This window comes from Meleagris gallopavo, chromosome 3, assembly GCF_905368555.1.
Source record: "Meleagris gallopavo chromosome 3, MGAL_WU_HG_1.1, whole genome shotgun sequence".
In the NCBI taxonomy this organism is placed as follows: Eukaryota; Metazoa; Chordata; class Aves; order Galliformes; family Phasianidae; genus Meleagris; species Meleagris gallopavo.
Window position 1 is genome coordinate 53,442,367 of NC_139406.1, and position 24,552 is coordinate 53,466,918.

A 24,552-nucleotide genomic window follows, 5' to 3' on the forward strand; every position below is an offset into this window, starting at 1 on the left:
CAGGATGTGAAGCTCGGGGACATCTAAGCAAGTAAGTAAAAGTGATGCTGTTTACCAAAGTAAACAGGATTCAGGGATTCAAGGCAGGAATACAGCCACATTCTTCTGAAGCCTCAGAAGCTGTTTGCATAGAATTCTAGAGTCATTAAGGTTGGAAAAGACTTTAAGACCATCTGGTCTAAGTGCCAGCCCATCCCCTCAGTGCCATATCTGTGTTTGTTGAACACCTCCAGAGGTGGTGACTCCACCACCTCCCTGGGCAGCCTGTGCCGCTGCCTCACCACTCCTTTTGAGAAGAGTTTTTTTTTTTTTTTCCCCTGATAACCAACCTGAACACCTTCTGGCACAATTTTAGGCCATTACTTCTTGCCCTATTGCTAGTAACCTGGGAGACTGATCCCCACCTCCTTACAATCTCCTTATAAGTGATTGTAGAGAGCAACAAGGTCTCCCCCAAACTTCCTCCTCCCCCGATGAACAATCCCAGTTCCCTCAACTGCTCCCCATAAGACTTGCACTCCACAACTTTCAGCAGTTTTATTGCATGAAAAATTTCACAGCACCCCAGACTGGCTAGGCTGGCAGTGCCCTCTGGGTCCATCACGCACACCAGAGCAGGGGCCCAGGCCCATGTTCAGGCAGCTGCTGAAGGTCTCTGAGCGGCAGAGCCCACACACAGCCTCTGGGCAGCCTGTGCCAGTGCTTTGTCACCTGCACGGCACAGAAGTGCTCCTGGTGCTCTGAGGGAACATCCTGTGTTCCAGTTTGTGCCCGTTGCATCTTATCCTGGCGCTGGGAACCACTGTAAAGAGCCTGGCTTCACTGCTCCCTCCCTTCAGGTATTTATTGACACTGGTGAGATTGCCAGGAGATCTCTCCAGGCTAAACAGGCCCAGTTCTCTCAGCCTCTCCTCACAGGTGGCCCTGTGTTGTGTCCAGCCCACAGCCCAGGTCTCTCTTGTACTTAGGACCCAGACCTGAGCTCCATGCTCCAGCTGCAGCCTCAGCTCACCCCTTGGCCTGCTGGCCATGCCGTCATCACACAGTCAGGACACCACCAGCTGCCTTGCTGCAGGGGCACGTTGTTGACTCATGTTCAACTTTCACAGGCAGAGAAGAGACAAGAACTTGGATCACTCAGACTGCTGCGTACCTGAGGCACTAAGCCTCCTTGCCTGTGGTAAGTTTTATAGAGCATTAAAAAACGTTATAAGCATCTGAATTTCTATAAAAGCCGGTCCTGCTTGCACATAGAAGACAAAAAGAAACTCTCTGGGATTTTTCCGGAGAGAACAGACACACTTCACTCTGCAGTGCCAGCTGTGACTCCCAGGAACCTGAGGAATGGGAGTGTAACCACAGAGCTAAATGTGGGGATGGCCCTCAGGGAAGGCAAGGAACCAGGGCGAAGCTTCAGCCTTGCTTCAATCCTCCCCATCCTCCCAGAGCTCTCCTGCCCAGGCAGAAGTACGGCACTGTGCCAGAGGGGCTGATAGCAGCAGGGCTTTGGAGGCCTTGCCTGGCCCAGTGACAGAGCAGCCACCAGGGGAATCCTGGTTCATGGGCTGGGAAAGGTAGCTGTAGAGCAGAGTGATGGGATGGATTGAAATAGGAAATACCTGAGCATGACATGCAGCACGCCTAAATTTCTTTGTCATTGAGAAATGAAACTGGAGGCTGGAGCTGGTTTTCCTCTACATTGAACGGTCAGATGACATTTAATTAGAGGGAAATTATAAGATTGACAGGGATGTCAGCAGTGAGCTTAAAGGGAGCACTACTCTGTACACTAACAAAAGCGTACTGAGAGTATAAGCTAATGGGCTGCATAGCTTTTCAGACACAACTAATGTGCTTCCAGCTACAGCCCACATCTGGCTGTTTAATCGAGGCAGGAAATGCCCTGCTGCACTTGTGGACAGCTGCTAGGTTGTGCTGTGCATCATGAGACCTATAGCACTCTCTGCCTTTGAGCCCTGCATCGTTTCGTTCTTTTCTGGTACCAGAACAAAACCACCCTGTGAAGCACAGTGCCCAGCTGCCTGAAGTTTTCCTTATGTCAGTGCTTTCTTTGCTCCTTCATGGATTAGCTTCAGTCTTCCCTTTAACTTCTGTATTTTATTTAAAGCATTCAAAAATGAGGACTGTGGATGACAACTGCAATTTACATATGTTGGAGGTTAGTTTCAGGCTTATATAGCTGCAGAGAAAGCCTGCTCATTTACTGCTCATTAGGGTAATTGCACTCGCTTTGCATGGGAAGTGCTTGGGAAGTGAGAAGGCAGCGGTTTTATGCAGACTTTGTTCCACGACTGCTTTGTGAGGCTGACAAACACATTGCTAATAGGACTGAGGTAGCCGTAGCTTCAAATTACAACACTTACTTTAGGGCCAGAACCGATTTTGTAACTACTTTGAGCAGTTTTTATAAGTGCTGGAGGCATCTCCCAAAGGCTGTCAAGGCCCATGGTGTCCGGGCTACTTGCACCACATTCCTGCTTAGGTCCAGCCCAGGAAGAGACCCGCCAAGCAGAGACATCCAGTGCTGCTGCAGGTATCAAAAGTCACCGCAAGAAGAACCTCGTTAAACTGTAAACCTAAACTTTGTCCTCTATGGTACAGGTCAAAGTACCTTGTATATATCAGAGGTATGTGCCAAAAGTGCCATTTAACACCTCCTACAAGCAGCCACTTCATCACTAAATATCTCCTCACCTTTTCATGTCGCTTTTTATTGGGCTTTAACTTCCTTACATTTGTAGACTGACAACTTCAGATCCGAGCGTCAGTCACAGTGCCACCTGCTTTATAGCTGCCTGTGAGAACACACACACACACACACACACACGCATGTAAAAACAGACTGCAGTGCACACTTGTAGAAAAAAACCCGTCCTCTAACCTCTACCTGCACCTATGGGTAATTTCTGATGTTTTCAGCTCAGTGCCCGAAACTAACTTAAAAAGCGAGCAGTGCATCTGAAAACTTATTTTTAATTTTTCGTTAAGTGAGATCTTTTTTGTAGCATGAAACAAGGTAACAAGCAGCAGTTACTGCACCACCGCCAGCTCCCTTCCCCACCCATCAGGACTCTGCCTGCAGCCTCCCCCTACCCACCTCCCTTAGCCAGGCCAGCCCCTGCTCCCCGGTGTGCGGTGCACTGGGGCACGGAGGCAGGAAGGAATGCTCCTGAGCAGTGAAAGGGCAAAGACTCACTTTTATTACACCTTTTATGATAATTATTAAAAACATCAATGGAAGTTATCTTCTGCGTTGAACTCTGGGTAACAAATAACCACAATGTTTTAAGAGAACTATCTTGCCCCCTCATTGCCTGTGCTGTACCTGCCACCAAGGTTACCCGAGAGCTGCCAGCGAGAAGAGCCAAACCTTGCACAGTTCCTCAGCCTTGTCACACGCAAATAGCAAAGTGCAACAGCTATTATTTTGCTGTGCTGCAGGTATGGCAAGGAGTCTGCAGTTCTCTGCTGTGCTGTCAGTGCCTCCTTTTGGCTTCGGCTTTCCAAAGTAATTTGGCATTAATAAAAAATGAGGACTGCAGACGTCTATACAGTAGAGAGGTCACAGACCAAAATGCCTAAATGTTAAAAACCAAAGCGCTGTAACAAACTGGTGCTATCACTGCTTTCTCATCATCCAGAAATGAAGCAGCCATCCAGATACTTCAGGTGTTCTCTAGTATTAAAAGATGTTTTCTGTTTAATTATATTGCGTGCTTTACAGTTTCTATTGACAGAAAAACTTTCCCATTTTAATTACAAATAATGCGTCTGCAGAATGGTTTCCAGCAAGATCTTTGGGAAGAAAAACCAAAAACGAACAAAGCACACACTTTCACTGAAAGGATGGCTGCAAGTGTAGAAGGTGTGAATTCCTGCTCTGGTCTGCATGACTGGAGCACCTTCCAGACTGCCCCTAAAGCTCTGCAGCTCACCAGTTCTTCCCACATCCATTTTAACATGAGGCCAATACAGCTGTTTGGTTACAGAACCATGTAAACAAATCACTGTTTGGAGTACAAGAACATTTCCTGCATTAGTCAAGTTAACCGACAATGATAAAAGTGGCTTTTCACTCCTTGGTCTTAAAATTTGGACTGGCTGCAGCTGTGTATGAGGGTTTCTCCCCTCATCAGACTGGACTTTCAAGAGCAGCCTCACATCCAAGGTTCCCATCCTTCCCACACCCTGCCGAGGACATTGGGGTCCGTTGCTTGGTCTATCAGGCACTGCACCTGGGTCTCCTCAGACAGTCCATCCTCTGGCTCTTTGGCTCTGATATTATGGTCAGTGCTGCCACGAGCAACAGCTGCAAAGTCATTGTAAAAAGGTGACTTCTCATAGCCCAGGTGCAGCTCATCACTAAAATTGAGAACACAAGAATAAGTTCTTAAAAGGAACAAGCAAAATAAATAACAGGTAGGGGTTTTATCTTGGACACCATCACCATTCATGCAACTTTATTTTTCAAGGTGAGGAGCTCAATAGCTCTAAGGCAGCTTGGCCAGTCAAAGATTGGTGATTTTTGGTGTCCTCCACTGGTGAATAATTACCATGAATATTTCAATTTGGTAAAATCTCTCTTAACTGAAAGGAGGATGCAGCAGTTATCTCCCCACTTGTTCCACTCATCTGTGCCTACAAGGAGTATTTTGTTGCCTTTTCCAGTAGAGCCCTGACAGCAGGAGACTCCTCCTGAGCCTTTTTAGAAATTTTAAGGTTTTGAAACAAGTTTGCTTTCATTACATTCTTCCTTTTTTGGAATAACCCAGAATGTCTTTTTAAAAGAGGATGGAAGGGATTAATTGTACTATAACTGAGCCTTAAAGATATTCTAGTTTGAGCCAGACCTGACCAGACTGACAGAAATGACCTGAGAATGCCATCACATTCATATTTGATGTTTTTGGAAAGCAGTGTGCTTCCATGCCTCCTGTACAGCTGGATCAGGTTCTGCTTCAAGCAACTACCCAGCAAAAGCACACTGGTTTTTAAGTACTACCCCTAGCCTAAAAGCTGTGTAGATGAACACAAAGAACAGCAATCTGACAAGTGAGAAATTGAGCAAGCTTAGAGTGGGAATGTGCACTGCCAGAACAGTAAAACTGCTCAGGAAGCCTGAGCCTGAGCTGGAGCAAGAGCACTCAGGGAGACGTTCTGGCTGGCAGTGAGTCAAGAGAGCTCTATGTGGAACCAAACGGCTCTGACAGAAGGGTGGGTGAAATTCTGCCCTGTCTGCCTCTCCTCTTTCCTAACTGCCATTCTGTCTGAAGGGAGCGAAGTCTGACCCAGGAGTGTGCCAAAGCAATTAGTGGAGCAGTTTGGAACAGGAGAGCATCTTACCAAGTGATTCGTGCAGGATTGGCACCTGTAAGTTTCCTTTTGACATAGCTGATTTTTTGCAAAGGGTACCAGTTTACTTCAGCAGTGTTTATCTCCTTAATCCACGTGCCTCCTTTTTTCAGCTGCCTTTGTTCAAAGTTCTAAAGAGAAAACAGTTTTGCTCTATTTATCGTTCATAAAAAGACCTTTAAGCTGCCACATCACACCAAGTCTATTGCAGCTCCTCACTGCAGCTGCAACAGAGGTCAAAACACTGAGATGGCATCTGGACTGCTTATGATTTACACTTTAATTTACAAGTGGACCTGAATACAACTTGTTTCAGATTCTTTTCCCTGTAATTATTAGATAAATACAGCGTTGTTGTATAAGTTCTGCACTGACTAGATGAGTCAGTCCAAAAAGCTGAAAATATTTATACTGCTGCCATAAGCAATGTGACATGATCATAAGATACTGACATTTTTAGGGTTGTTGTGCAGACAAAGATCAGCATGCTGACAGCACAGACATGGACAACTCTTCTTTGTCCATCATCATCATACTTATAGAATTCTGCCATTTTAGATGCTTGAAGTCCAATTTCTCTATGAGCTCAGTATAACAAAGAAAGACAAAAGAAGGACCGAGTCAGAGCAGCAGGAAATGCTTCCTTATGGATCAGTACTGTTCTTACTACAGTTTAAGAATTTTTACGTGAAGAAAACTGAAAGAAAAAAGCCCCTCACCTTCCAGTCCAGGGAAGGCTCTTTTACAAACACATCCATTGTGCTGATGAGGAGATCGGGATCCGCACGGTATGCTCTCAGGGCATGCACCATCACACTGTAAATGAGGCCCCACTCCTTCACTGGCATCATCAGATTCACAAACTGGCGCGTCAGGCGGAAAGGCATCAGCTCCGGCACGGGCAGAAACTAACCCATGGGAAGGGCAGCCAAAAAAAACACGAATTAGAAAACAAGTAGTAGTAAGAAACCTTGTGACAGAAGGGTTACAAGTTCTTTTTTGTTTGTTTTTTTTCCTTCTTTTCAAGCCTTGAAACCTCCTTTGTCACTGAAGTGAAATCGTGCAGCTTAGTGGAACAGAGCCACTCCGTGCCATCACAGCTCTGCCTGTGAGCACCTAGTGGCAGTGGCCGAAAGCACACAGTAAAACAATACCACTGTACGGACTGACAGTCTATTTCTTCACACCCTCTCCCCTCCACGTGAAACTCTATAGCTCCCTGTTTCCCTGAGAGTGCCTGGAAACAGGTTTTATTCTATTAGCTAGAAATAAAGGTCATTTTGCATCACAACGGTGGCAAATCGGAAGCCTCAAATTGAAGTACAGAGAACACGTTTGTAATTGCATATCCAAAAGCTGTAACAAACAAGTTACACAACGAATACCTGTGTGGCTGAGCCAAACGCATGCCCGAAGTCTATTCCCACCATGCCACCCATCTCCTTGTTAATCATGAAGTTGGACAGGTGCCTGTCTCCAATTCCGAGTATCCAGTGACTGATGCACATCAGTGCGTGCGAGCTGGCAAAGTGCGACCGCAGAGCCAGGAAAGCTTCAGGAGATGTGCTCATCTTCACAAAGGCTCTCCTGGGCAGAACAGAAGTCACTTGTTGCATGCAGATAAGGCATCAGCTTCTGCTTCCCAACAAGCAGTCATTAAAGGCATACTCACCTCAGCAGATCTTCTGGAACACTGTTCTCCCTGCTCCTGAAGGCAGTAACTGTTTCTGTGCGGCTTGCATTTCTGCAAATTGACCAAAGAATGTCAGCCACTGAAATAACAGCCAGGCTATGTATGTGACTACATTTGTGTGCTTATTTCCATCAGTAAGCAATATAGCAACTCACACACAGAGCTTGCCCAAAATATTTTATATCTGATATTAAAAATAAATCTCTGTCCCTTTTTCCAAACAGTTATTTCTGAGATTTCTGAGATGAAACAGAAACAGTTATTTCTGAGATGAAAATTTCTGACTATGGAGTAGTGTGTAGCTCGGTCTAGTTTCCCTTACATTAGGTAGATGGGCTAAGATTTAATGGAGCAACACAATCTTTCTGGTTGGATAACCTGTTCCATGCAGAGTAGCTAAAGCCTAAGTGGAACCTCTCAGCAACGCACAGGGGTCACATTTACACCAGAAAATAGTGCAACAGAAGGGGAGACAAAACAGCTGGTGCCAAGGGCATTCATGCCACACATCCGGGAGAGGGAAGGTGACTGCTTTGGGCCAGCTCAGGTCCACTGCTACAAGCAGAGTGCCTGCAGGCAGCTGAAGGCACTGGGGCAGACTTCCAGCTGAGTTTTATTGGAAAGCAACGACACGCTGGCTTGCATCGCTGAGCCGTCCCTGAGTACATGAGGTAAGCAGCGGTAACTGGGAATTTACTCCAAAAGCACATTCCTGATCTGAATGAAAATGTTAATGTAGACACACTCAGATAAACGAGTCAAAGTTTTCCCAAAAGAAGTAAGAAGCTTCTGTTTAAGCATCACCTGTTTAAGAAGGTTACGAGCTCATCAAAATGCTCCACTGGGAACTTTCCTACCCCAGCACAGTATGAGACTTGAGCAGGTGTAGAAGTTCCTTTGAGAGGATGCTCACATCACATACTCTAAACTTATTCGTGAATCATAGTGGCACTCTCCGCCCAACTTCAGCAGGTGCTCTGGCTCTCAGGCAGCCTACCTGAGAGCATCATCAGGAATAAGATATCCAGAAAAGACAGCTGAAGAACATCTGCTTCTAGACACTGTCCTAAAGAGGTGAGCAAACTTGTGGAAGCATTCCTGTACTTATTAGCATTTTATTAGCACTGAAGTCCTTCTGCAGAACATCTCATATTAGGCAAAGCAGTCTGACACATGAGCGAAAAATAGGTCTAGCCAGCATACTATAAAAGCAGATTACTTTTTCATGGATGTCCTACAATTGAGTGTATGTGTGCATGCTCTATATACTTTACATGCAGTTCTCCTAAAACTTACTTGTACATAGCAGAGTATCGAGATAAGCCTTGTGCCTTCCCACCCATTTTGGACAGCCAGTCAGAATAGGCAGCACGAGGTCCTTTTTGGCTGTGGGCATAGGAAGGAAAAAAAGAAAAAATGATAAGGTTGATTTCTCTGCATTATCTTACCAATTCTGTACCTGAATATCTGCAGATCAAGTGTGTACTGCTACAACCCATAGGATTTTTAAGCACAGAGGGCATGGGAGCTATAACCTATATTAATTCTATCCTTGCTATGAAAATGATGCATATGCAGTCAGTGCACGTGTTGATCCATCCATCTCCTTCCCCCCAGGTTCTGAATGCATTTCAGTCATATTTAATGGAAGATTAGGCATTAATGTCTCAAAGACATTGATTTCCAACAGGTGCTCTAAAAATCAGAAGCTGCCTTGAGAAGAAAGACCTAAAATAATCTCTCCAGGGAAGGAAAAATGTTTTTACCATGATCTCTTATCCACCTGAGGCATTATGCAGCCTGCCCCATGACACTGTTTTTTGTCCATCCAAACAGATAAGGAGTGCAGAAGGCAATCCGTTATTTTTTCAGCATGTATAGGAGGGGAGAAAAGAGAACTTGGAAGACTTAAGTATTAATCGAGACTTCATTAGTTACACTACCTACAACTTTTTTTTCCTCTCATCTTATCTGCATACATTATTATGTATGCCATTAAACTGCTGTAGAACTGGTCTGTTCTACAGAAACAGCAACCAAGCTGAACAGCCATCTGTTCTCCTCCTTCCAAAACAATAAGGTTGGAAAAGACCACTAAGCTCATCTAGTTCAACCATCAGCCCATCACCATCATGCCCACTAAACCTGCTAGCCATATTGTGAGGTATAGAGATCCTTTTCATTTAAGAAATATTTATCATTTATGGACTGAGTAGCCCATCACTTTGGACAAAAGACTTGAAAACTTCAGGAAGTTATTCACCCTCACTCCAACTGAAATAATTGCCTGTAAGAATTTCAGAGTCCTCCTTTAGGAGTGCTGCTGTTCATCCACAGCTCAATATAAGTGTCCTAACTGATTCAGCTGAAGAGTGTACGGGGAAGTATTTAAAGTCCATACACAATAACAAAACTCTGTGTGACAAATCATGAACTGTTTTTAGAAAGATATGGATAATGTACATTTAGAGTATTAGAAACCTCCCCTCACGAGAAGCCTCCAAGCAAGCCCTCCTCCTCTTTCAGTAATTGAAGTGGGATCAACATTAACGCTGTTGCTCACTGAAACAAACTAGATACCAATGATGAGGGAACTGTAGTGATTCCTAAAAACTCAGTCAAAAATCAACTATAGAAACAAAGGCTCTTTGCAGTCCAACCTGCACACTGGAACTTCCTCCAACCTGCCCTGTAAGCAGGAGAACTAGTAAAAATAATTGATGACAACTCTTGGACATGCCCAAACAGAGAGCATGCAGAAGTCAGTAAATGAAACCACATTTCTAAATTCCAGGACAGAAATTAAATATATAGAAACTTCCAGGCTGACATGCTAAAATCAACCCATTTTACAAATATTCATCCCTTAATTACAAGCAAGAGACATAAAGCTCACTTATTCACATCCAGACTTTGTACACAGTCAGAGACAATGTTCTTTCACAGCTGTGTTTTGCATATGTGCCAATTTCCTCCATCCTGGACTCACTGCTGAACACAGCTTCTGAACAGGTCTGTCTCTCCTCCCCCACCTCCTCTTCCCCCCTTGCTGACCGACGTCCATTTCCTGCCTGATCAAATCAGGAGATCAAAATCCTTTGCTTGTAAAAAAATCAATCTGCTGATAAGGAAATGGTGATGATAACGACGTCACACACGATTATAAGCCTCTTGTTTAAACAAGCTGGGTGGAGGATATTCCAGGTACAATGGTACTCATTAAACAAACAGTTGCTAATTACTAATTTGGGTCAGGAAGTACAGAGTGCCTCCTTGCTTATAGGTACTTTTTTTTCTTTTCTTTAAATAAAGGAAACAAGATGCCACAAAATGGTCAGTATCACGATGAACCCACTAGCAGGAATCCCTTTAAAAGAGACAGCAAAGCCAAATATTACCTATTATATTTGGTGTCCTCCTCTTCAGTCATGCTATTCCTCAGGAATTCTTTCAAAGTACAGGTATTTTCCAGCCACTTGATGAGTCCCAGTCTGGAACAAAAGTACTCAGAGACATGAACAAGTAGCTTAGACTCAGAACAACAAAGATTTGGAAGCAATGCATTCTAGTGTCTGCTAAAAGACCAAAGAAAGCTGCCAATTTAAATATACTCTGAAATACAGTTTCCAGACAAAGCAGTTTCAAAAGGAAAAAAATAAACACAAAAGCAAGCCAAGACCCAAAACACTCTGAACCAGAATCTGGCACACAAAGACCGTACTTTCCAACACTGCAACAATAGATGTTATTATAAGAATTCCTGCCCCTTCGAGATAAAATCCTACCTTGTGGTCATGGGGATGACCTGGTAAGTTTTCAACTGCATATTCCTTTGGCTGCAGGCAGCGTCTCGGGAAAGGACGATGTTCATTACATCAAAGAGCTGCTCAATGCGTTGGTCTTGTCGCAGGTCTTCTCCACCTTTGACAAGGAAAGGGTGCTCCTGCTCATCGCTGCCTCGGATTGTTATGCGCTTGGGTTTCCTCAAGGATTCCAATACCATTATCTTGGAAGACAGGAAAAAACAAGTATTTGTGACACAAGATTTGGTCTGACAGAATCACTACTGAAATTAAGCCTGTCTGGCTTCCCAGATGGCACAATCAAGTTGCTCAATTACTACTGAAAGACCAAAGAAAGTTCTGCAAAATAGCATTTAAGTGCTCCAAGATGTGTACACGGCAACCACCTTTCTATTGTCAAATTCTCCAGACCGAATATGGCCACAGGTGCATAACACCAGAACTTGAACTCAAGCTCACAAACATACCCGTTCATCAAACCCAGAGATCTTCACATGGTACTCTGGCAGAGGTTTTCCCTTCCCATCGTACTGACCTGTGGGGGGATGGGGATGAGGAAAGGAAAAATTGACGCAGTTTGATTTTCAATATTATCAGCAGTATTTTTTAAAGTGTGTTTAATAATAGAAAAAACTCTTCTAAGTATTTTTTGTTAAATAGGCAAAATTATATCTTTCAAGAAAATACATGAAAATACATAAAGATCCATTTTCATTATATATTTTAATCTTCAAATTACATATAGTCTTCTTTAGCAGCTAGATTTTCAAATCTTAATAGTTTGAGAGGACACATCCTTGCTGAATTTGAATTAAGCATATTTTAGATCTAACCCTCAGATTTTCCTAGAATCGCACCTTTAAAAGAATGCTTTAGGTTAGAGATGTGATTTTTGATAGTTTTTTTTTTTTTATCAGAAGAACAGATTTAAGACATTGAATAACAGTTATTTAAGACTACTTCTATGTAAGGTGAGAATGAAGGGCCACATAGCCAACATAAGCAGCAGAGCTCAGAAGCAACAGCTTTTTTGTATGAGACATTTCCAACATCACCACTGAAAGGGAACTTACCAGGGACCTCCAGCTCATTCCTCAAGAACTCAGCTCTGAATTCACTCATCCATGGTGAACACTCTTTCAGGTTTGCAGGTTCTTTATGGGTTTTGTTCATTTTTGTGAGAAGAGATGTTGTGATCTCATTAAAATCACTGGCCTTCATATCCAACAGCTTTGAACCACCTTTTCCAAAATGACTGTCAAAATCCTTCCCAAAAGCCTGAGGTTCATTCACAGACATGAATCCTGTTAGGACAGTGCTTGGAACTCCCCAGGAACACTACAACAGTACCTTGCCATCCAGACACAGTTTCATCTGTCCTCCTGAAACATTTCCATCTTTCTCCTCATCCAATTCTTTTCCTCCATCAATTTCTATCCTGTCAGAACCCTTACAATGCCTGTTTCATAGACCCCACCAGCTGCTAGCAACAGAAACATTGACATTTCCCAACCCCAATGATACCAGAGCTCCACAGAATTGGACCACAAACCTTTTTGCTATGTCTAAACCAGAAGCCTACCCCTCCTTACCTCTTCCAGCTGCAGCTGGATTCTGGGTCAGCATATCAATCATGCTGCTGGTTACACTTACAGAATCACAGAATATCCAGAGTTGGAAGAGGCCCACAAGATCATCAAGTCCAACTCCTACCTAGTCCAAGAGACTACTGAACTGACCCAGAATATTTTCACTCTCAGCAGAATCTGGGACAGTACCTCCCATTCCCTCTTGTTTTCAAAGCACACCTGAAGCTACAAGACCTGTGGTCTTATCTTCTGGCTCCCAAAATACAATTACTCACAGATTCCCTCAGTGAGCCATTCATAGATGTGATTTCTTAACTGTGGCTGTTTAATCAAGGACTTCTGATGCTAATGGTGGAGTTCTTTCAGATGAGAAAAGCTTAAGGGTCAAAAGCAGGGCAATGGCCAGTTATCCTGTTCATTGCAGGAGTTGGACTAGACGATCTTTAAAGATCCCTTCCAAATCTAAGGATTCTATGATTCTATGAAGTTGTGGGTCTGATAAGGCTGCTATATGAATGGATAAATCAATAGTTTGTCTTACGACTTGCACTCATTAAGCTTTCCTGCTGGCTCTCGACTCTTCACAGCTGATGTTTTGCAGAACTATCACAAATCAAGAGCTTGCTCTTTTTTTTTTTTTTTTTATACCAACATTCACTATTCTAGACCTCAATTCATTTTGCAAAATCCTTTCTGTAATTCTTCATAGTTGTAAATTCTCTGAATAACCTACCCTCTTAGCTTCTTATCAGTACCAAATCTGGTAGCAGGCGAAACACGAGGCCACATCTCCGCTCATGATCACAGAGAAGCCCCGGCTGAGTACCCAGGGCAGGCAGCAGGGCCAAAGAGCCTGCGGGGCGGTCATGAGGGAAAGTTGAGCCATAACAGCTCCATAGCTCCCAACAATGAAATCCTGAAGTCCTAGACTCCATCTCTTGCTTCATCTAGTCCTGCTGCACATGTGGAAGCTGTGATCTGGCTCCTCTCCTTTGACTTGCTAGCGCCTTCTACAGAAGCACACAGTGCCAATGCTATTCCGTCACCACACGTACCTGAACAAACTGTTTCCTCAGCCATCCAAGGCCAGGAGCCTTCGCATCTCCCAAATTCTTGTACATTCTTTCATACATTTCCCTAAGTTTAATTTTATTCCTCTGAGCTTTTACCAGTTCATTTCTGACATCCTCAACCCAGTCCTGAAAGCAGAAGGAATCAAATGAGTACTGACAAAAACTTGTTGGTAATTGGTTCAGATTGCATTTGGGTTACTGCATGTACTAACAGTCAATTAATGTGTCTTTTGAACGTCAGATAAGCAAAAGTCTGTGCAAACATTCTCCTCTCCTTCTGTTTCTTGAGAAAAATGTCTCTACTTTCTAACAACGATGTTTACTACCGCAGTGTCTAGTACAAACTAAGAAAGCCCCCATGGGGCCAGCAGTCAGATCAAACACTAAACAAGAGAGTTCTTGACAGCAGGTTCACAATGCAGGCAGGGGCACTCAGCAGTGAGCAGGCAAAGTGCACAAGGACCCCAGCAGACAGAAACTGTGATGATGTCCATAAACACTAACTCTTAAAACATAACAGTTTGGGAACAACGAAGCAGGACTGACTGTGGGGCAGTGCAAAGACCCCAGAAAGAGAAAGCTGAGGAGGATGACTGCAAAGCAGTCAGCTGGCAGAAGGAATGGGAAGCAGCATGAGGAAAAGCCCATAGAGCACCCTAGCATCAGTGCCAGTCTTACAGGGAGAACCACTTCCTGCAGCTGTAGCATCTCCACCCTGCACTTTCTTTCCTAAGCACAGCATAGGGAAGAAAGAGGGGAAAATAGTAATACACTTTACCTTAAAAAGCATTACAGGATTAGAAAGCTGTTCCAGGGAGTGAATAAAATCTTGAACTACTCCTCCTCTGTCCAACTTGTTCCTGATGCTTTAAAAGAAAGAACCGCATCACAACTCAGCAGAAACTACCATCACCTAACCTGCCAATAAGCCATGATACACGGCAGCTGCTACATCCAAGAATTGAGTAATGCTATTTGGGGGGGTGGAGTGGGCACAACTGAGGACAACTCAGAATTCTCCTGGGCTGTATAAGTGTTAATTATTGGCTGTCCTCACTGTGCTGCTACTAATTTCTTGGTAATTAAGTGCCCTGCTATGAAAAACTGCCACTTGGTGGGGTAGTGGTTAGCGCACTTACAACAGAAACTGGCATTTAACAAGACCTGTCATGACTATTATTCAAGGACAATAAAGTTTGTGAAGCACAAGCCTTTCCCTTCTAGTTTTACACTAAGATTTTCAGCAAATGCATCAGAAATTTGAGAAAATGCAAAGGAACACCTAAAATTGTTGTAGCTGTTCTACAGCACTGTGTGATATAAGCTGACTTTTGCCTGGGAATTAATTTAGGTTTTATTGCATGGCAAGGTGGGTAAGGTAGGGCTTGAAGGCTCATACTGTGCACTGAGCAAGCAGAGAAGAAACCAATGGAAAGCTGCTGTTACCCAGGAGATGTTCATCCATTTCATTGTCAATCTCTGAAATCTGGCGGGAGCCTTTATTCTATTCAAACATCCCTGCTCTCTCTCCTAGTGTTAGAAAGACTCAAAGTGTCCAAGCCAGCCCCGTCTCCATCCCTGATGGGTTTTGGCTGTCACTGCTGTGAAGTCTACCGCAGCAGGAATGTAATCATGCACCAGGTTTCCCTTCAGCCTCAGCAGAGCAGGGAAAGGAAGAAGAAACTTTCGACTAACACAGAGCTCCCAGGAGAAAGGAGTTCCTTCTCTGCAATCTTCTAACTTCTCACAGTCTGGGGACTCCATGTACTCAATACTGCTGTAAGTAATCAGGCTGCCTACCTGAGCGTGTCTAATCTGAGTGAGTTCATGCATTGATTTACCCTGTGCCTTTGAATCCAAGCACAGTGTGTGTGGGACTGCCCCCTAATGCTTCTCTCATGCTTCCTGAAGAAAACGGTTTCTTTAAAACAAACCCATCCACACCTGAATCCAAAATACACCAAAGAGCTGCTGATCACAGATTCACCTTGCTACGAACTCCTTGTTCTTACAGCCTGCTGCAGTATCTTTGAAGCAGAAACTCTCGCTGCTGATCATGAACGGGTAGATGATTGCCTGGGGGTAGGTATCTGCGATCTCTTCAACAGTGTGCTGCACAGCCACTGCTTCATCCTTGTCAAGGAGTGCCATCATCTGGCTAATCCAACCGATGAACTGCCAGCAGGGAACTGAAGAAAGCTGCAAAACAGACACTGCTTTCAATGCTGGTCATCATTATGGATACCAAACAGAGCAAACAACCAAAACTGCTTCGTGTCCCAGCTTGACAGACAAACACACAAAAAACAGAGAACATCAACTACCTTCACAAAACATCTCCCACTGAAGCAGAGCTTCATTACTACAACTACTGCTACTACTACATAGGTGTCCCATTGCAAAGGCTCATATCACTTTTGAAATGAATACTACATTCTCTTTGCTTGTGATGACAACAGGATGGACTCTGACTCCTCTTCCCGCCTCATTGCTTCCGACCTTTCTAATGGAGTTTAAGTTTAATGGATTGCCAGGATTGATTGCATTGAAAGAGAGGTGAGGACAAAAACACCCAGAGAACTTCTCTTGTGGGTGAGGTTTATTGGCTGGGGCAGGAGTCAGGTTCTGGTTTACCACCACAGTTCCGCTGTGGCCACACCGTGTCCACTTCAGCCGTGTTTGCTCTGTTTTTGGTCTCTAGAGGTAAGTATGCCATATTTCTGTCTCTCTCACACCTTAAGTTCTCCCTCTGACAGGGCAGAGGAAGCACTCTGAGCACTAGCATGATGAAACAGGCTTGAAAACACAGGCAAGCCAAGACAGGAGCGGGCATGAGCCAAAGAGAGCTCAGCTTATCTGTGCCATGACACAGAAGGGAAGGTATGTGACATCCTGGCATCCAGCTGCAATAAAGGAACAGGAAATATAAGGGAGGAAGTGGGAAATACAAATGAGATGAAGCTGCAGTAAAGCTCTGCAATGAAGCAGGACAGAAAGAGATGACAGAAGTGGAAAACAAGTGGAGAAGCTGGTGGTTTCCTGCACATAGGGGAAAGCTGACAGACACAACTCTCTTAATCCAATCCAGCTTTATCAGCCCACTCAGATGGTTCAGGAAAAAAAAAAGTCACTTTTTTCCAGCAGCTCTCAAACTAATATTTGGAATCAGTACAATGACAAAAATTCAACTTTTAAAAGCTCGTGACCATATTATTATACTCAACAAGCCACAGAAGAACAAGGAACAAAGATAAGTTTTATCTGGTTCACTTGCAGCAAAATTCACCAGCATAATCTCTCTGTCCATCCAACCCCCACCTCCCACATTTTAAATTCCGTTTACAGCAACACTGGTTGCCAGAAGAATGGAAGCAAAACTTACCTCTCGTGTCACCAGACCCAAAGTCTCTGCTGGATATCTTTCAATTATTTGTAGCAGTCGAGGAAACCTTAGCCTGGCTTCTCTGGAGTTCAGTTTTAAAGCTTTTATCATTTGCTCCACCACAATAGCTGGGAATAGCTGCAGATCTGCAGCGTTAATTTCTGCCAAGAGACAGTAGACAAAAGTTATCAGAAACACCATCACTTGTTTCATGGCTTTGATCAGCTGGAACATTCTTCTCCAATATTCAGCATTTTTTCTTCCAGTGCATCTTGTATTTTTACTTTGTTCTCCTTCTCATCTGTTTGAGCTGTGCATACCACCAACTTGGGGATGGTAAGGATTAACTTTATGGGGAAGCTGCAACACCTCTGGTAACCAGCCTACTTTAATACAGAACTGGTGGTGTGGTCTGAGAAGGAACAAGGGAAGCATCTGCTGGATATGCTTATCTCACCAGAGGGAGATTACAAGTGATTCACTAGCACCAAAGCTTGCAGTTGTAGTGGGGAAAAAAGAACAAACAATAGGACTATCAATACTGTTGGACTGGAGGACAAAGTGTTCCATTTAAACCCAACCTGCATTGCTCAGAGAGATCTCCTCCTGGGTATCACAACCCAGAGATAAATCCATCTCACGTGCTCAGGGCAAATCCCAACTAACCAAGTGAGCCTTCTTCTTCCTTACGCAGATGTTGGTCACAGAAACCAACCAAAGTCATATATGCATCGATAACTCCCTTCACATCAATGTGTTCCATGGAGAGGGACTGCACTTCCTCTTCAGACTTCCTTGCAGCACTGCTGAAATACTGAAAAGCTCTCTTGTTCAGACCTGCTAATATCTGAAATTTAACCATAAAGGAAAAAAATACATAAATATGTGTATCATATATATATCACATTGAGCATACTTTCCTAACACAGCTCATGTAATGAAGCATTTTACAAGATTCTTTACAAATGATTGTTTTAAATCAAATGCACACATCCTCATGCTGCTGGCAAGCTTAACAACCTCAGGCACTGCAGCTATTAAATGATACATAAAAGTAAGAACAACTGAAAAATGCCATATCTGAAATTAAACAGCTTGCTCTTCAGGTGGAGAGAGGGACACTACCAGGGTCAGAGCACTGCTTCCTGCTAATATGAAATAAGGCTACGCTCCTTAGTCTCATCTTTAGTAGAAATACCTGATATCCCAATCTGATTCATCTGACACAAAAGAAAGCTTTTACACACATCTTTCAGATTTCCTCACAAAGAATGCTTTTAATAATTATCTAGCAAATGAAGTTTAAGCTTCTGCTTGAGCTTCTACAAATGTGAGAAATGAGAATCTACCTCAAAGGAGCCTTGTCTTTATCCACTTTTCTTCAACTACCATTAAAGCCACAAATGAAGAGTTGATTTTTGCTGTTTTATACTGATATGGTTCATATCTAAGACTCCGTATGGTGACTTCAGGAATTAACAGAAGTAAGTCGGCCATGGTACTTTAAATTCTTACTCAGCACAATTTGACAGACAAAAGGTCTTTGCCAGAGCACAATATGACTTGAGATGCAGCACAGTCCACTACTGTGATCTTCAAATGTGCACTTCTCTAACAGATGCAAAGATGTCTGGCATATGTTCTGCTTCAAAATGAAAACCCTCTTCCCTTTATCACTAGAACTATTCAGATAAAGTAAGCATAACAGTATTGTTATCAGTATTATAAAGATCTCTTTATGAGATAAGATAGTCTGACAACAAGAAGCAGCTCAGAAATGCCCAGCGGAAATAGAAGTGCTCTTCTGAGTTTTGTGTTCTCAAGTTTCTCTTACCATTGTCATGTGGGTGCACTCAGTACGTCTTTCTCCTCCAAACAAAATACAGGAATGGAGAAACGCAAGAACATTCTCCCACCCAATTGAGATTGTTGCAGTGATGCAGAACACCAAGAGAGCAAAAACCAGCCAGAACAGCAGCCACAGACAGCCCTCACCTCCACAGCTACTATTCCTGCAGATATCAGGATAGCAGGGTTTGATATTCTCTATATTTATCCATATCTTTCCCTACATAGGAATACTATACTGAAATACCAAAAATATTCCCCCTCTGCCCTCCTTTTACCTTTTCAGGACTCTCAGAACTTTCTCCCGACAGTTCCAATATTTTCCCAGCTTTTTCCTCCTCTATTTGCTCAAAGCATTTGGGATCCTGACTAAGAGCATTGGCCATGATGTGGTACGTAGAACCCAGCAGAAGATTCTGGTTTCGGAAGGCCATTATGTTCTCGTTAAGGTAGTCTGACTTGGTATCTTCTGTTGGAGTTCAAAAACAAAGTCAGCGATTTAACAACAAAGCAGCTTTGTATAATAAACAAAGCAAAGCAAAGAGTGTTACCGAGTAGGGAGATGGTTTTTAACACAGAAAGCACTCGTTCAGGACAACTCTGGCTCTGGCTGCAGCTATGCACGAAGCGGCAGTAGGCACAGTTCCACCTCACCAGCCAGTCCTCCCTCGTTCTGGCCTCTCTGCGCAGGTCCTTCAGCAGCTTCTTGGCAACAGAGAAGCTGTTCTGCATTCAGAGTAAAACAGATTTTTCAAATAATACGTCTGAAAAGAAAATCTTCCTGCAATCAGATTAAGAGATGGGAGGATTTCATTAAAATAAGCAAAGCTATTGGTAAGATGTGGTTGATGCCCCATCTCTGGAGACTTTCAAGGCAAAGCTGAATAAGTCCCTGGGCAATTTGATCTAGCTGTGGAGTTCTTGTTCATTGCAAGTCAGTTGGATTAGATGACCCTCAGAGGTCCCCTCCAACTCTAAAGATTCCATGATTCTGTGAAGAGAGGGCAGCTGCTTGATTGGTCTCATTTTGAAAAAACAGATTTGTGCTATTGGAGAAATTTGAAAAGGAAGAAAGCACAGAGGTTTGACAAACTGAGAAAGTTAAAATAATTTTACCTGCACAATGAAATAGACATTAACTGTTCTGCAGCACAAACACATATGGAAAGTGTAACTCAGTTTATAATACTATTAAGTACATTGCTTATGTATTATGCCTGTGACTGGATGACACATTTCTGTAGTAGCACTAAATGATACCTTGTTGTTTTGTGTTTTTTTTTAAATTTATTTTTTCCTTCAGGAGTGAACAGCCTGCAGAGCACTGATGTTATATTTGGCCATTTACAGTGCTTAAAATCAACTCTGACACTGACTGTAGATTTTTGCAGGATCTCCAAAGAACAGGGAGACTTGGACTTCAATATTACTGGTCTTGTCTCAAGCTTGAAATACCAAAGTAATTGTAAAAGTCAGATCCAAAACAAAATTTTTAAGTCAATCAGCTTTAGCTTTTTAAATAAATGCTAACCCCAATATCTAATCACAATATTAATGAAAACCATGAAGAAAATAAATTCCCGAATGTTTTACTATTCTTGACTGAAGTGAATGACACTGATTCAATCTGAATTTAGTTTGTGTTCTTGTATAGAAGGGATTGTTTGTAAATAAGAGAGCATATTGTTTGGCAACAAGCATCCTATCCTTAATGACTGAAGATACTTTATCTGCACTTCAGCGTCAGAAACCATCTGTGGATCAAAGGGGCCTTCAGGCACATTTCCAGTAATGACAAATTATCATCAAGTTTTTAATTAACATTTATCTGTTGTTTTCTCTCTCTAAAGAACTGAATTTCTTGAGCTTTCAAAATGACCTGGACAACAGGATCAAGCAGAGACAAGCTCTGCCCTTGCAAAAACGCACACAAGTAGACTTAGGAGGTTTTCAGTTCATATTTTCTCACAAAATTGGAAGCTAGCAGACAGTAGGCACCTGTTTCCTGGCACTTTCTATCATCTTCAGTTTCATGTTAAATTTGCAGCTTCTAATCATTGAGTGAATGTCTTCATCCTGTTGATCTACTTCCATTTGGTCTCCAACACCACTTTCTTCATCCACCTCCATATTATCATTGGCCTGATCACAGAGAAATTTCTCTTGCAGCTTGTCAAGAAAGAAGCACCTGCACAATGACAAGAGCACAAATCACTCTGGCACCCAGGCAAGGGAATATATACCCAAAACTATTGAACTTCAACAGTAAGAGGAAAAAAGCTAAGAAGGAATGGCAAATTATAGTAATCATGTTTAGTAAAGGATAAATGTACTCCACAAGGAGTCTCAGCGTAACAACTAGGGACAGGTTGACCCTGAGAGCATTCCAGGATCTTTAATCAATGAGATTAAGTAGTAGAAAACATTCATAATAGAGTGGGATCTTTTTTTGGTTTGTTCTTTTAAGCATAGCTACAACCACCTCCAAGTTCACCTAGTCATAACTTCAGTTCCAACCTGACAGAAGTGTGCCAGGCTGTGTTTCATGCAAAGTGGGAATTCAGCATATACAATGCTGAGGCATGTAAAGAAGGCACTTTAAAATCTGCACTGCAGAAAAAAAAAGTAGCGACTGTACTCAGCTTCTTAAAACAGAATTGCCACAAACCAGTGCAACTCCTTTTTATTCTACAATTAATCCAATCTAATTCAATAGCATCTCTCATCATGTAGACTGTTACTCAGTGCAAGAGAAAAATTACAGGAACACAAGGGTTGGAAAAGACTCTAAAATAATTCAGTTCAACCACCTGCCTACCACCACCATTTCGCCATAACTCATGTCTCTTAGTACCACATCTCCACGTTTCTCAATCACCTCCAGCAACGGTGACTCCCCCACCTCCCTGGGCAGCCTGTGCCACTGCCTGACCACTCTGTTAGAGGAGAAATGTTTCCTAATGTCCAACCTGAACCTCCTCTGGAGCAACTTGAGGCCATTCTCTCTTGTCCAATCACTACTAGAGAGAGAAGCAGGCCTTTGGCATTGAATAAAGGCACATCTTTTCTAACTAATTTGTGACAAATTATTCCTGTCAACACACAGAACTGTTTAAGACACTGACAACCGTGCAAATAAATGTTTTGAGACTTTATAAAGCAGAACACTACTTCACATATTCTTTTTAATATTTAACTAAGATAAGCTCTTTCTATATCCATGCTTTCCTGAGCCCAAGGAGATAGTAAATTAGTGCCCAGAGGGTATCAGAAGAGCTGTTAAATAAACTGTCCCCACAAAAAGTGAAAAACTAAATCTGCACAGGAAGTCTGGAATGGGATGGAGATGAATACCATAGAGAGAACAGAAAACGTTCAAATTTGAAAAAACATTCATTTCTTTGGAGCTAATCCAAAACAGCCTCTAGAGAACCTTTGTTCTTTCTAGCATCAGTTGTGCAGTGGATTAGTGCTCTGATCACTGCAGTGCTCATTAACTCTCCTATAAACATCAGAAGTATGCAGTGTGACAGGGCTCAGCTTCTCTTGCACAATCCCCAACTTTGACACTGACCACGAAGTAAGCAAGCATTTTTTATCCATAATGGATGGGCCCTTTGAGTGGTGGTTTATTGATCTGAATACAGCTAACCTACTCAACTACATGCAGGTGTGTTCGAGGGCTGCTGAAGTGGGACAACTTGACTTCTCGTCAGCATTTTTGTACAGTGTATGTAGTTGCTGATGCAAAAAAAATGCCTAAAATAACACTTGTTTCCCTATCAAAACATTGTTTATCCTCCATCTGCTTCTGAAACTCCTTTTTCTTTTCACCACAAGTTAGTCTCACAAAAAGCAAACTGTTACAAAGCCAATAAGATCACTTAAAAGAAAAGGAATAGACTGATCTGTGACACCCTCCATGTAAACAAGTGGTGTTAGAAAAACCATCTCTCAGAAGTCAACAGACACACAGAATTAAAGCTTACTGAAAATCTCATCTTACCGATTTGTAATGATATCATCCCAGATGTTCATGGGATCCATTTTAGCATCTGGATATCTGCTTGTCCAAGTTCTGAGAAGTCTCTTCAGGGATTTAGCCCGTGAAGTTAAGTTACCTAGAAATCAACATGGAATACTTTAAAAGCATCTAGATTCAAACAGAATGAAAAAGGCCCTAAACCCAAACAAAATGTAATGAATCAAACCCCAAAAGTGCAGTTGCATTTTTGAATTCGCATTAAATGTGTCATTTTGTGCTGATATTTTTGGTTATTGCTGCAGCACAGCAGATTCAACACCAACATCAAGGTAAACTGTCACTGCAAATCACCAGCACTAGCTACCTTCAATGTGGAAGTATGCTGGAATACAGTGGAACTGTTAAGTTAATATATAATTATATTTATATGCATGAATTAATATTTCATGCCAATCACAGTAGCTATAAATGACATATTTCATGTATCTTTTATCCCTGCTAACCGCTTTACTACCAGAAGTGACCCCAACAAAAACCTTCATTACTTCCTCATTTAAAAAGATACTTTTATTACAACAGCTAGGCTAATAAAGCTTTGCAAAAGAACACCGAATTACTTTATAGCCTATCTCACACAACTACAATAGTTCTTACTGTCAAGAAGACAGTACGAAGTAATTCCAGACCCATGATCCCCTCAAACAGCAGTTCAGTTCTCTGAGTGTGGAAACAAATTACAAGTTCATAAAATCAGAACTATTCAATACAATGGAAACAAAATAAACTTAATAATATATATTTACTTGTTTTGGTCATAAAATTGATGAAATCCTGTATTTCTGTCAAAGCTTGTACAGACTGCAGTTTGCTCATTCGACTTTGGTATAACAAAGTATCAATACTAGAATAGCTCTGAAAGGCAAAGGAGACAATAAAAGATTTCATATACAGAATTTACAACATGGTCTATTCAATGCTCTGCAAACTATTCATCTTATGCTACTATAGAATATGCTCTACAATCAAATCTTTTGTGAGTTATTTAGTAGACTTATAACCTAACAACGAGTCTGCTTTAAACAAGTATAGAAGCATATAATCTAGCAGCAGTAATAGCATAAAGTTTTACAGTTCCTTACGTTTATACAGAAAAATCACATCAAGAGCAGCAGTGATTTTTACCTGCATGAAGATCTGCATGCCATTGCCAATGTAATATTTGGCTCTGTCAAAATCATCTTGCAGGATGTAAAGGAGACTAAGCTCTTGGCTGTAATGCATTTCTATCAGAGCTTTCTTCTGTTCTGTCTTCATTGCCTCATCAATGAAAGTCAACAAAGTCTGGTCATTTTCCCCACTGAGCAGCAGCTTCAGCTTACTGCGTATTATATAGGGCAGATATGTCTCCTGCAAGGTGAAAACGTAGGCTTTATTTCTAGGCATCGAATGTTAGATGATCAACTTTTTCTTATCTGTGGCAGATAAAATATATGATAATATTTTCAACTGTTTTCTTAAGTTCCCTGAAGATACATGTCAATTTGCAAACAGATCAAAGGCAGCCTTTTCTGATAGGCTCAGGAAGTACTCGAACCAGTGATCTGCTAACTCTCAAGATGTGCAAGAGAAGAAGTAACACATAAGTGTCAGCAGCAGTGGCAGTTAAACTTGGCACTGTATGATCAGCCATAAACTCTAGGTCAAAATGAAACATCCTAAAAATAACAGAAGTAACTGCTTCTAATATTTACACGTAAGAATCTCTGCTAACTTCCATAATTAAATTAACCCAAATTACACAACTGA

General features: G+C 42.3%; 1 protein-coding gene and 1 long non-coding RNA gene across 3 annotated transcripts in view; one reads left to right on the forward strand and one right to left on the reverse strand.

Annotated features, from left to right (window-relative positions):
• Positions 1-38: 38 nt before the first annotated feature.
• On the forward strand, positions 39-24,156 carry LOC109366767 (uncharacterized). The gene is made up of 3 exons (XR_014882494.1): positions 39-1,180; positions 5,295-5,391; positions 6,401-24,156. It is a non-coding gene; the product is annotated as an uncharacterized LOC109366767 (long non-coding RNA).
• Positions 3,199-24,552, reverse strand: part of PRKDC (protein kinase, DNA-activated, catalytic subunit) — an 80,971-nt gene continuing 59,617 nt past the window's right edge. For both annotated transcript variants that reach the window (XM_085221056.1, XM_085221057.1), the window contains 21 exons: positions 23,929-24,153; positions 23,550-23,658; positions 22,768-22,882; positions 20,760-20,949; positions 19,313-19,487; positions 19,040-19,230; positions 17,580-17,760; positions 16,914-17,074; positions 15,519-15,730; positions 14,310-14,397; positions 13,514-13,657; positions 11,943-12,147; positions 11,337-11,404; positions 10,852-11,072; positions 10,465-10,557; positions 8,363-8,452; positions 7,046-7,117; positions 6,759-6,960; positions 6,093-6,281; positions 5,365-5,504; positions 3,199-4,383 (listed from right to left, as the gene is read on the reverse strand). In XM_085221056.1, coding sequence (XP_085077182.1) covers positions 4,179-4,383; positions 5,365-5,504; positions 6,093-6,281; positions 6,759-6,960; positions 7,046-7,117; positions 8,363-8,452; positions 10,465-10,557; positions 10,852-11,072; positions 11,337-11,404; positions 11,943-12,147; positions 13,514-13,657; positions 14,310-14,397; positions 15,519-15,730; positions 16,914-17,074; positions 17,580-17,760; positions 19,040-19,230; positions 19,313-19,487; positions 20,760-20,949; positions 22,768-22,882; positions 23,550-23,658; positions 23,929-24,153 — 3,276 coding nt within the window. In that variant the 3' untranslated portion in view covers positions 3,199-4,178. The remainder of the gene's footprint in view (positions 4,384-5,364; positions 5,505-6,092; positions 6,282-6,758; positions 6,961-7,045; positions 7,118-8,362; positions 8,453-10,464; positions 10,558-10,851; positions 11,073-11,336; positions 11,405-11,942; positions 12,148-13,513; positions 13,658-14,309; positions 14,398-15,518; positions 15,731-16,913; positions 17,075-17,579; positions 17,761-19,039; positions 19,231-19,312; positions 19,488-20,759; positions 20,950-22,767; positions 22,883-23,549; positions 23,659-23,928; positions 24,154-24,552) is intronic.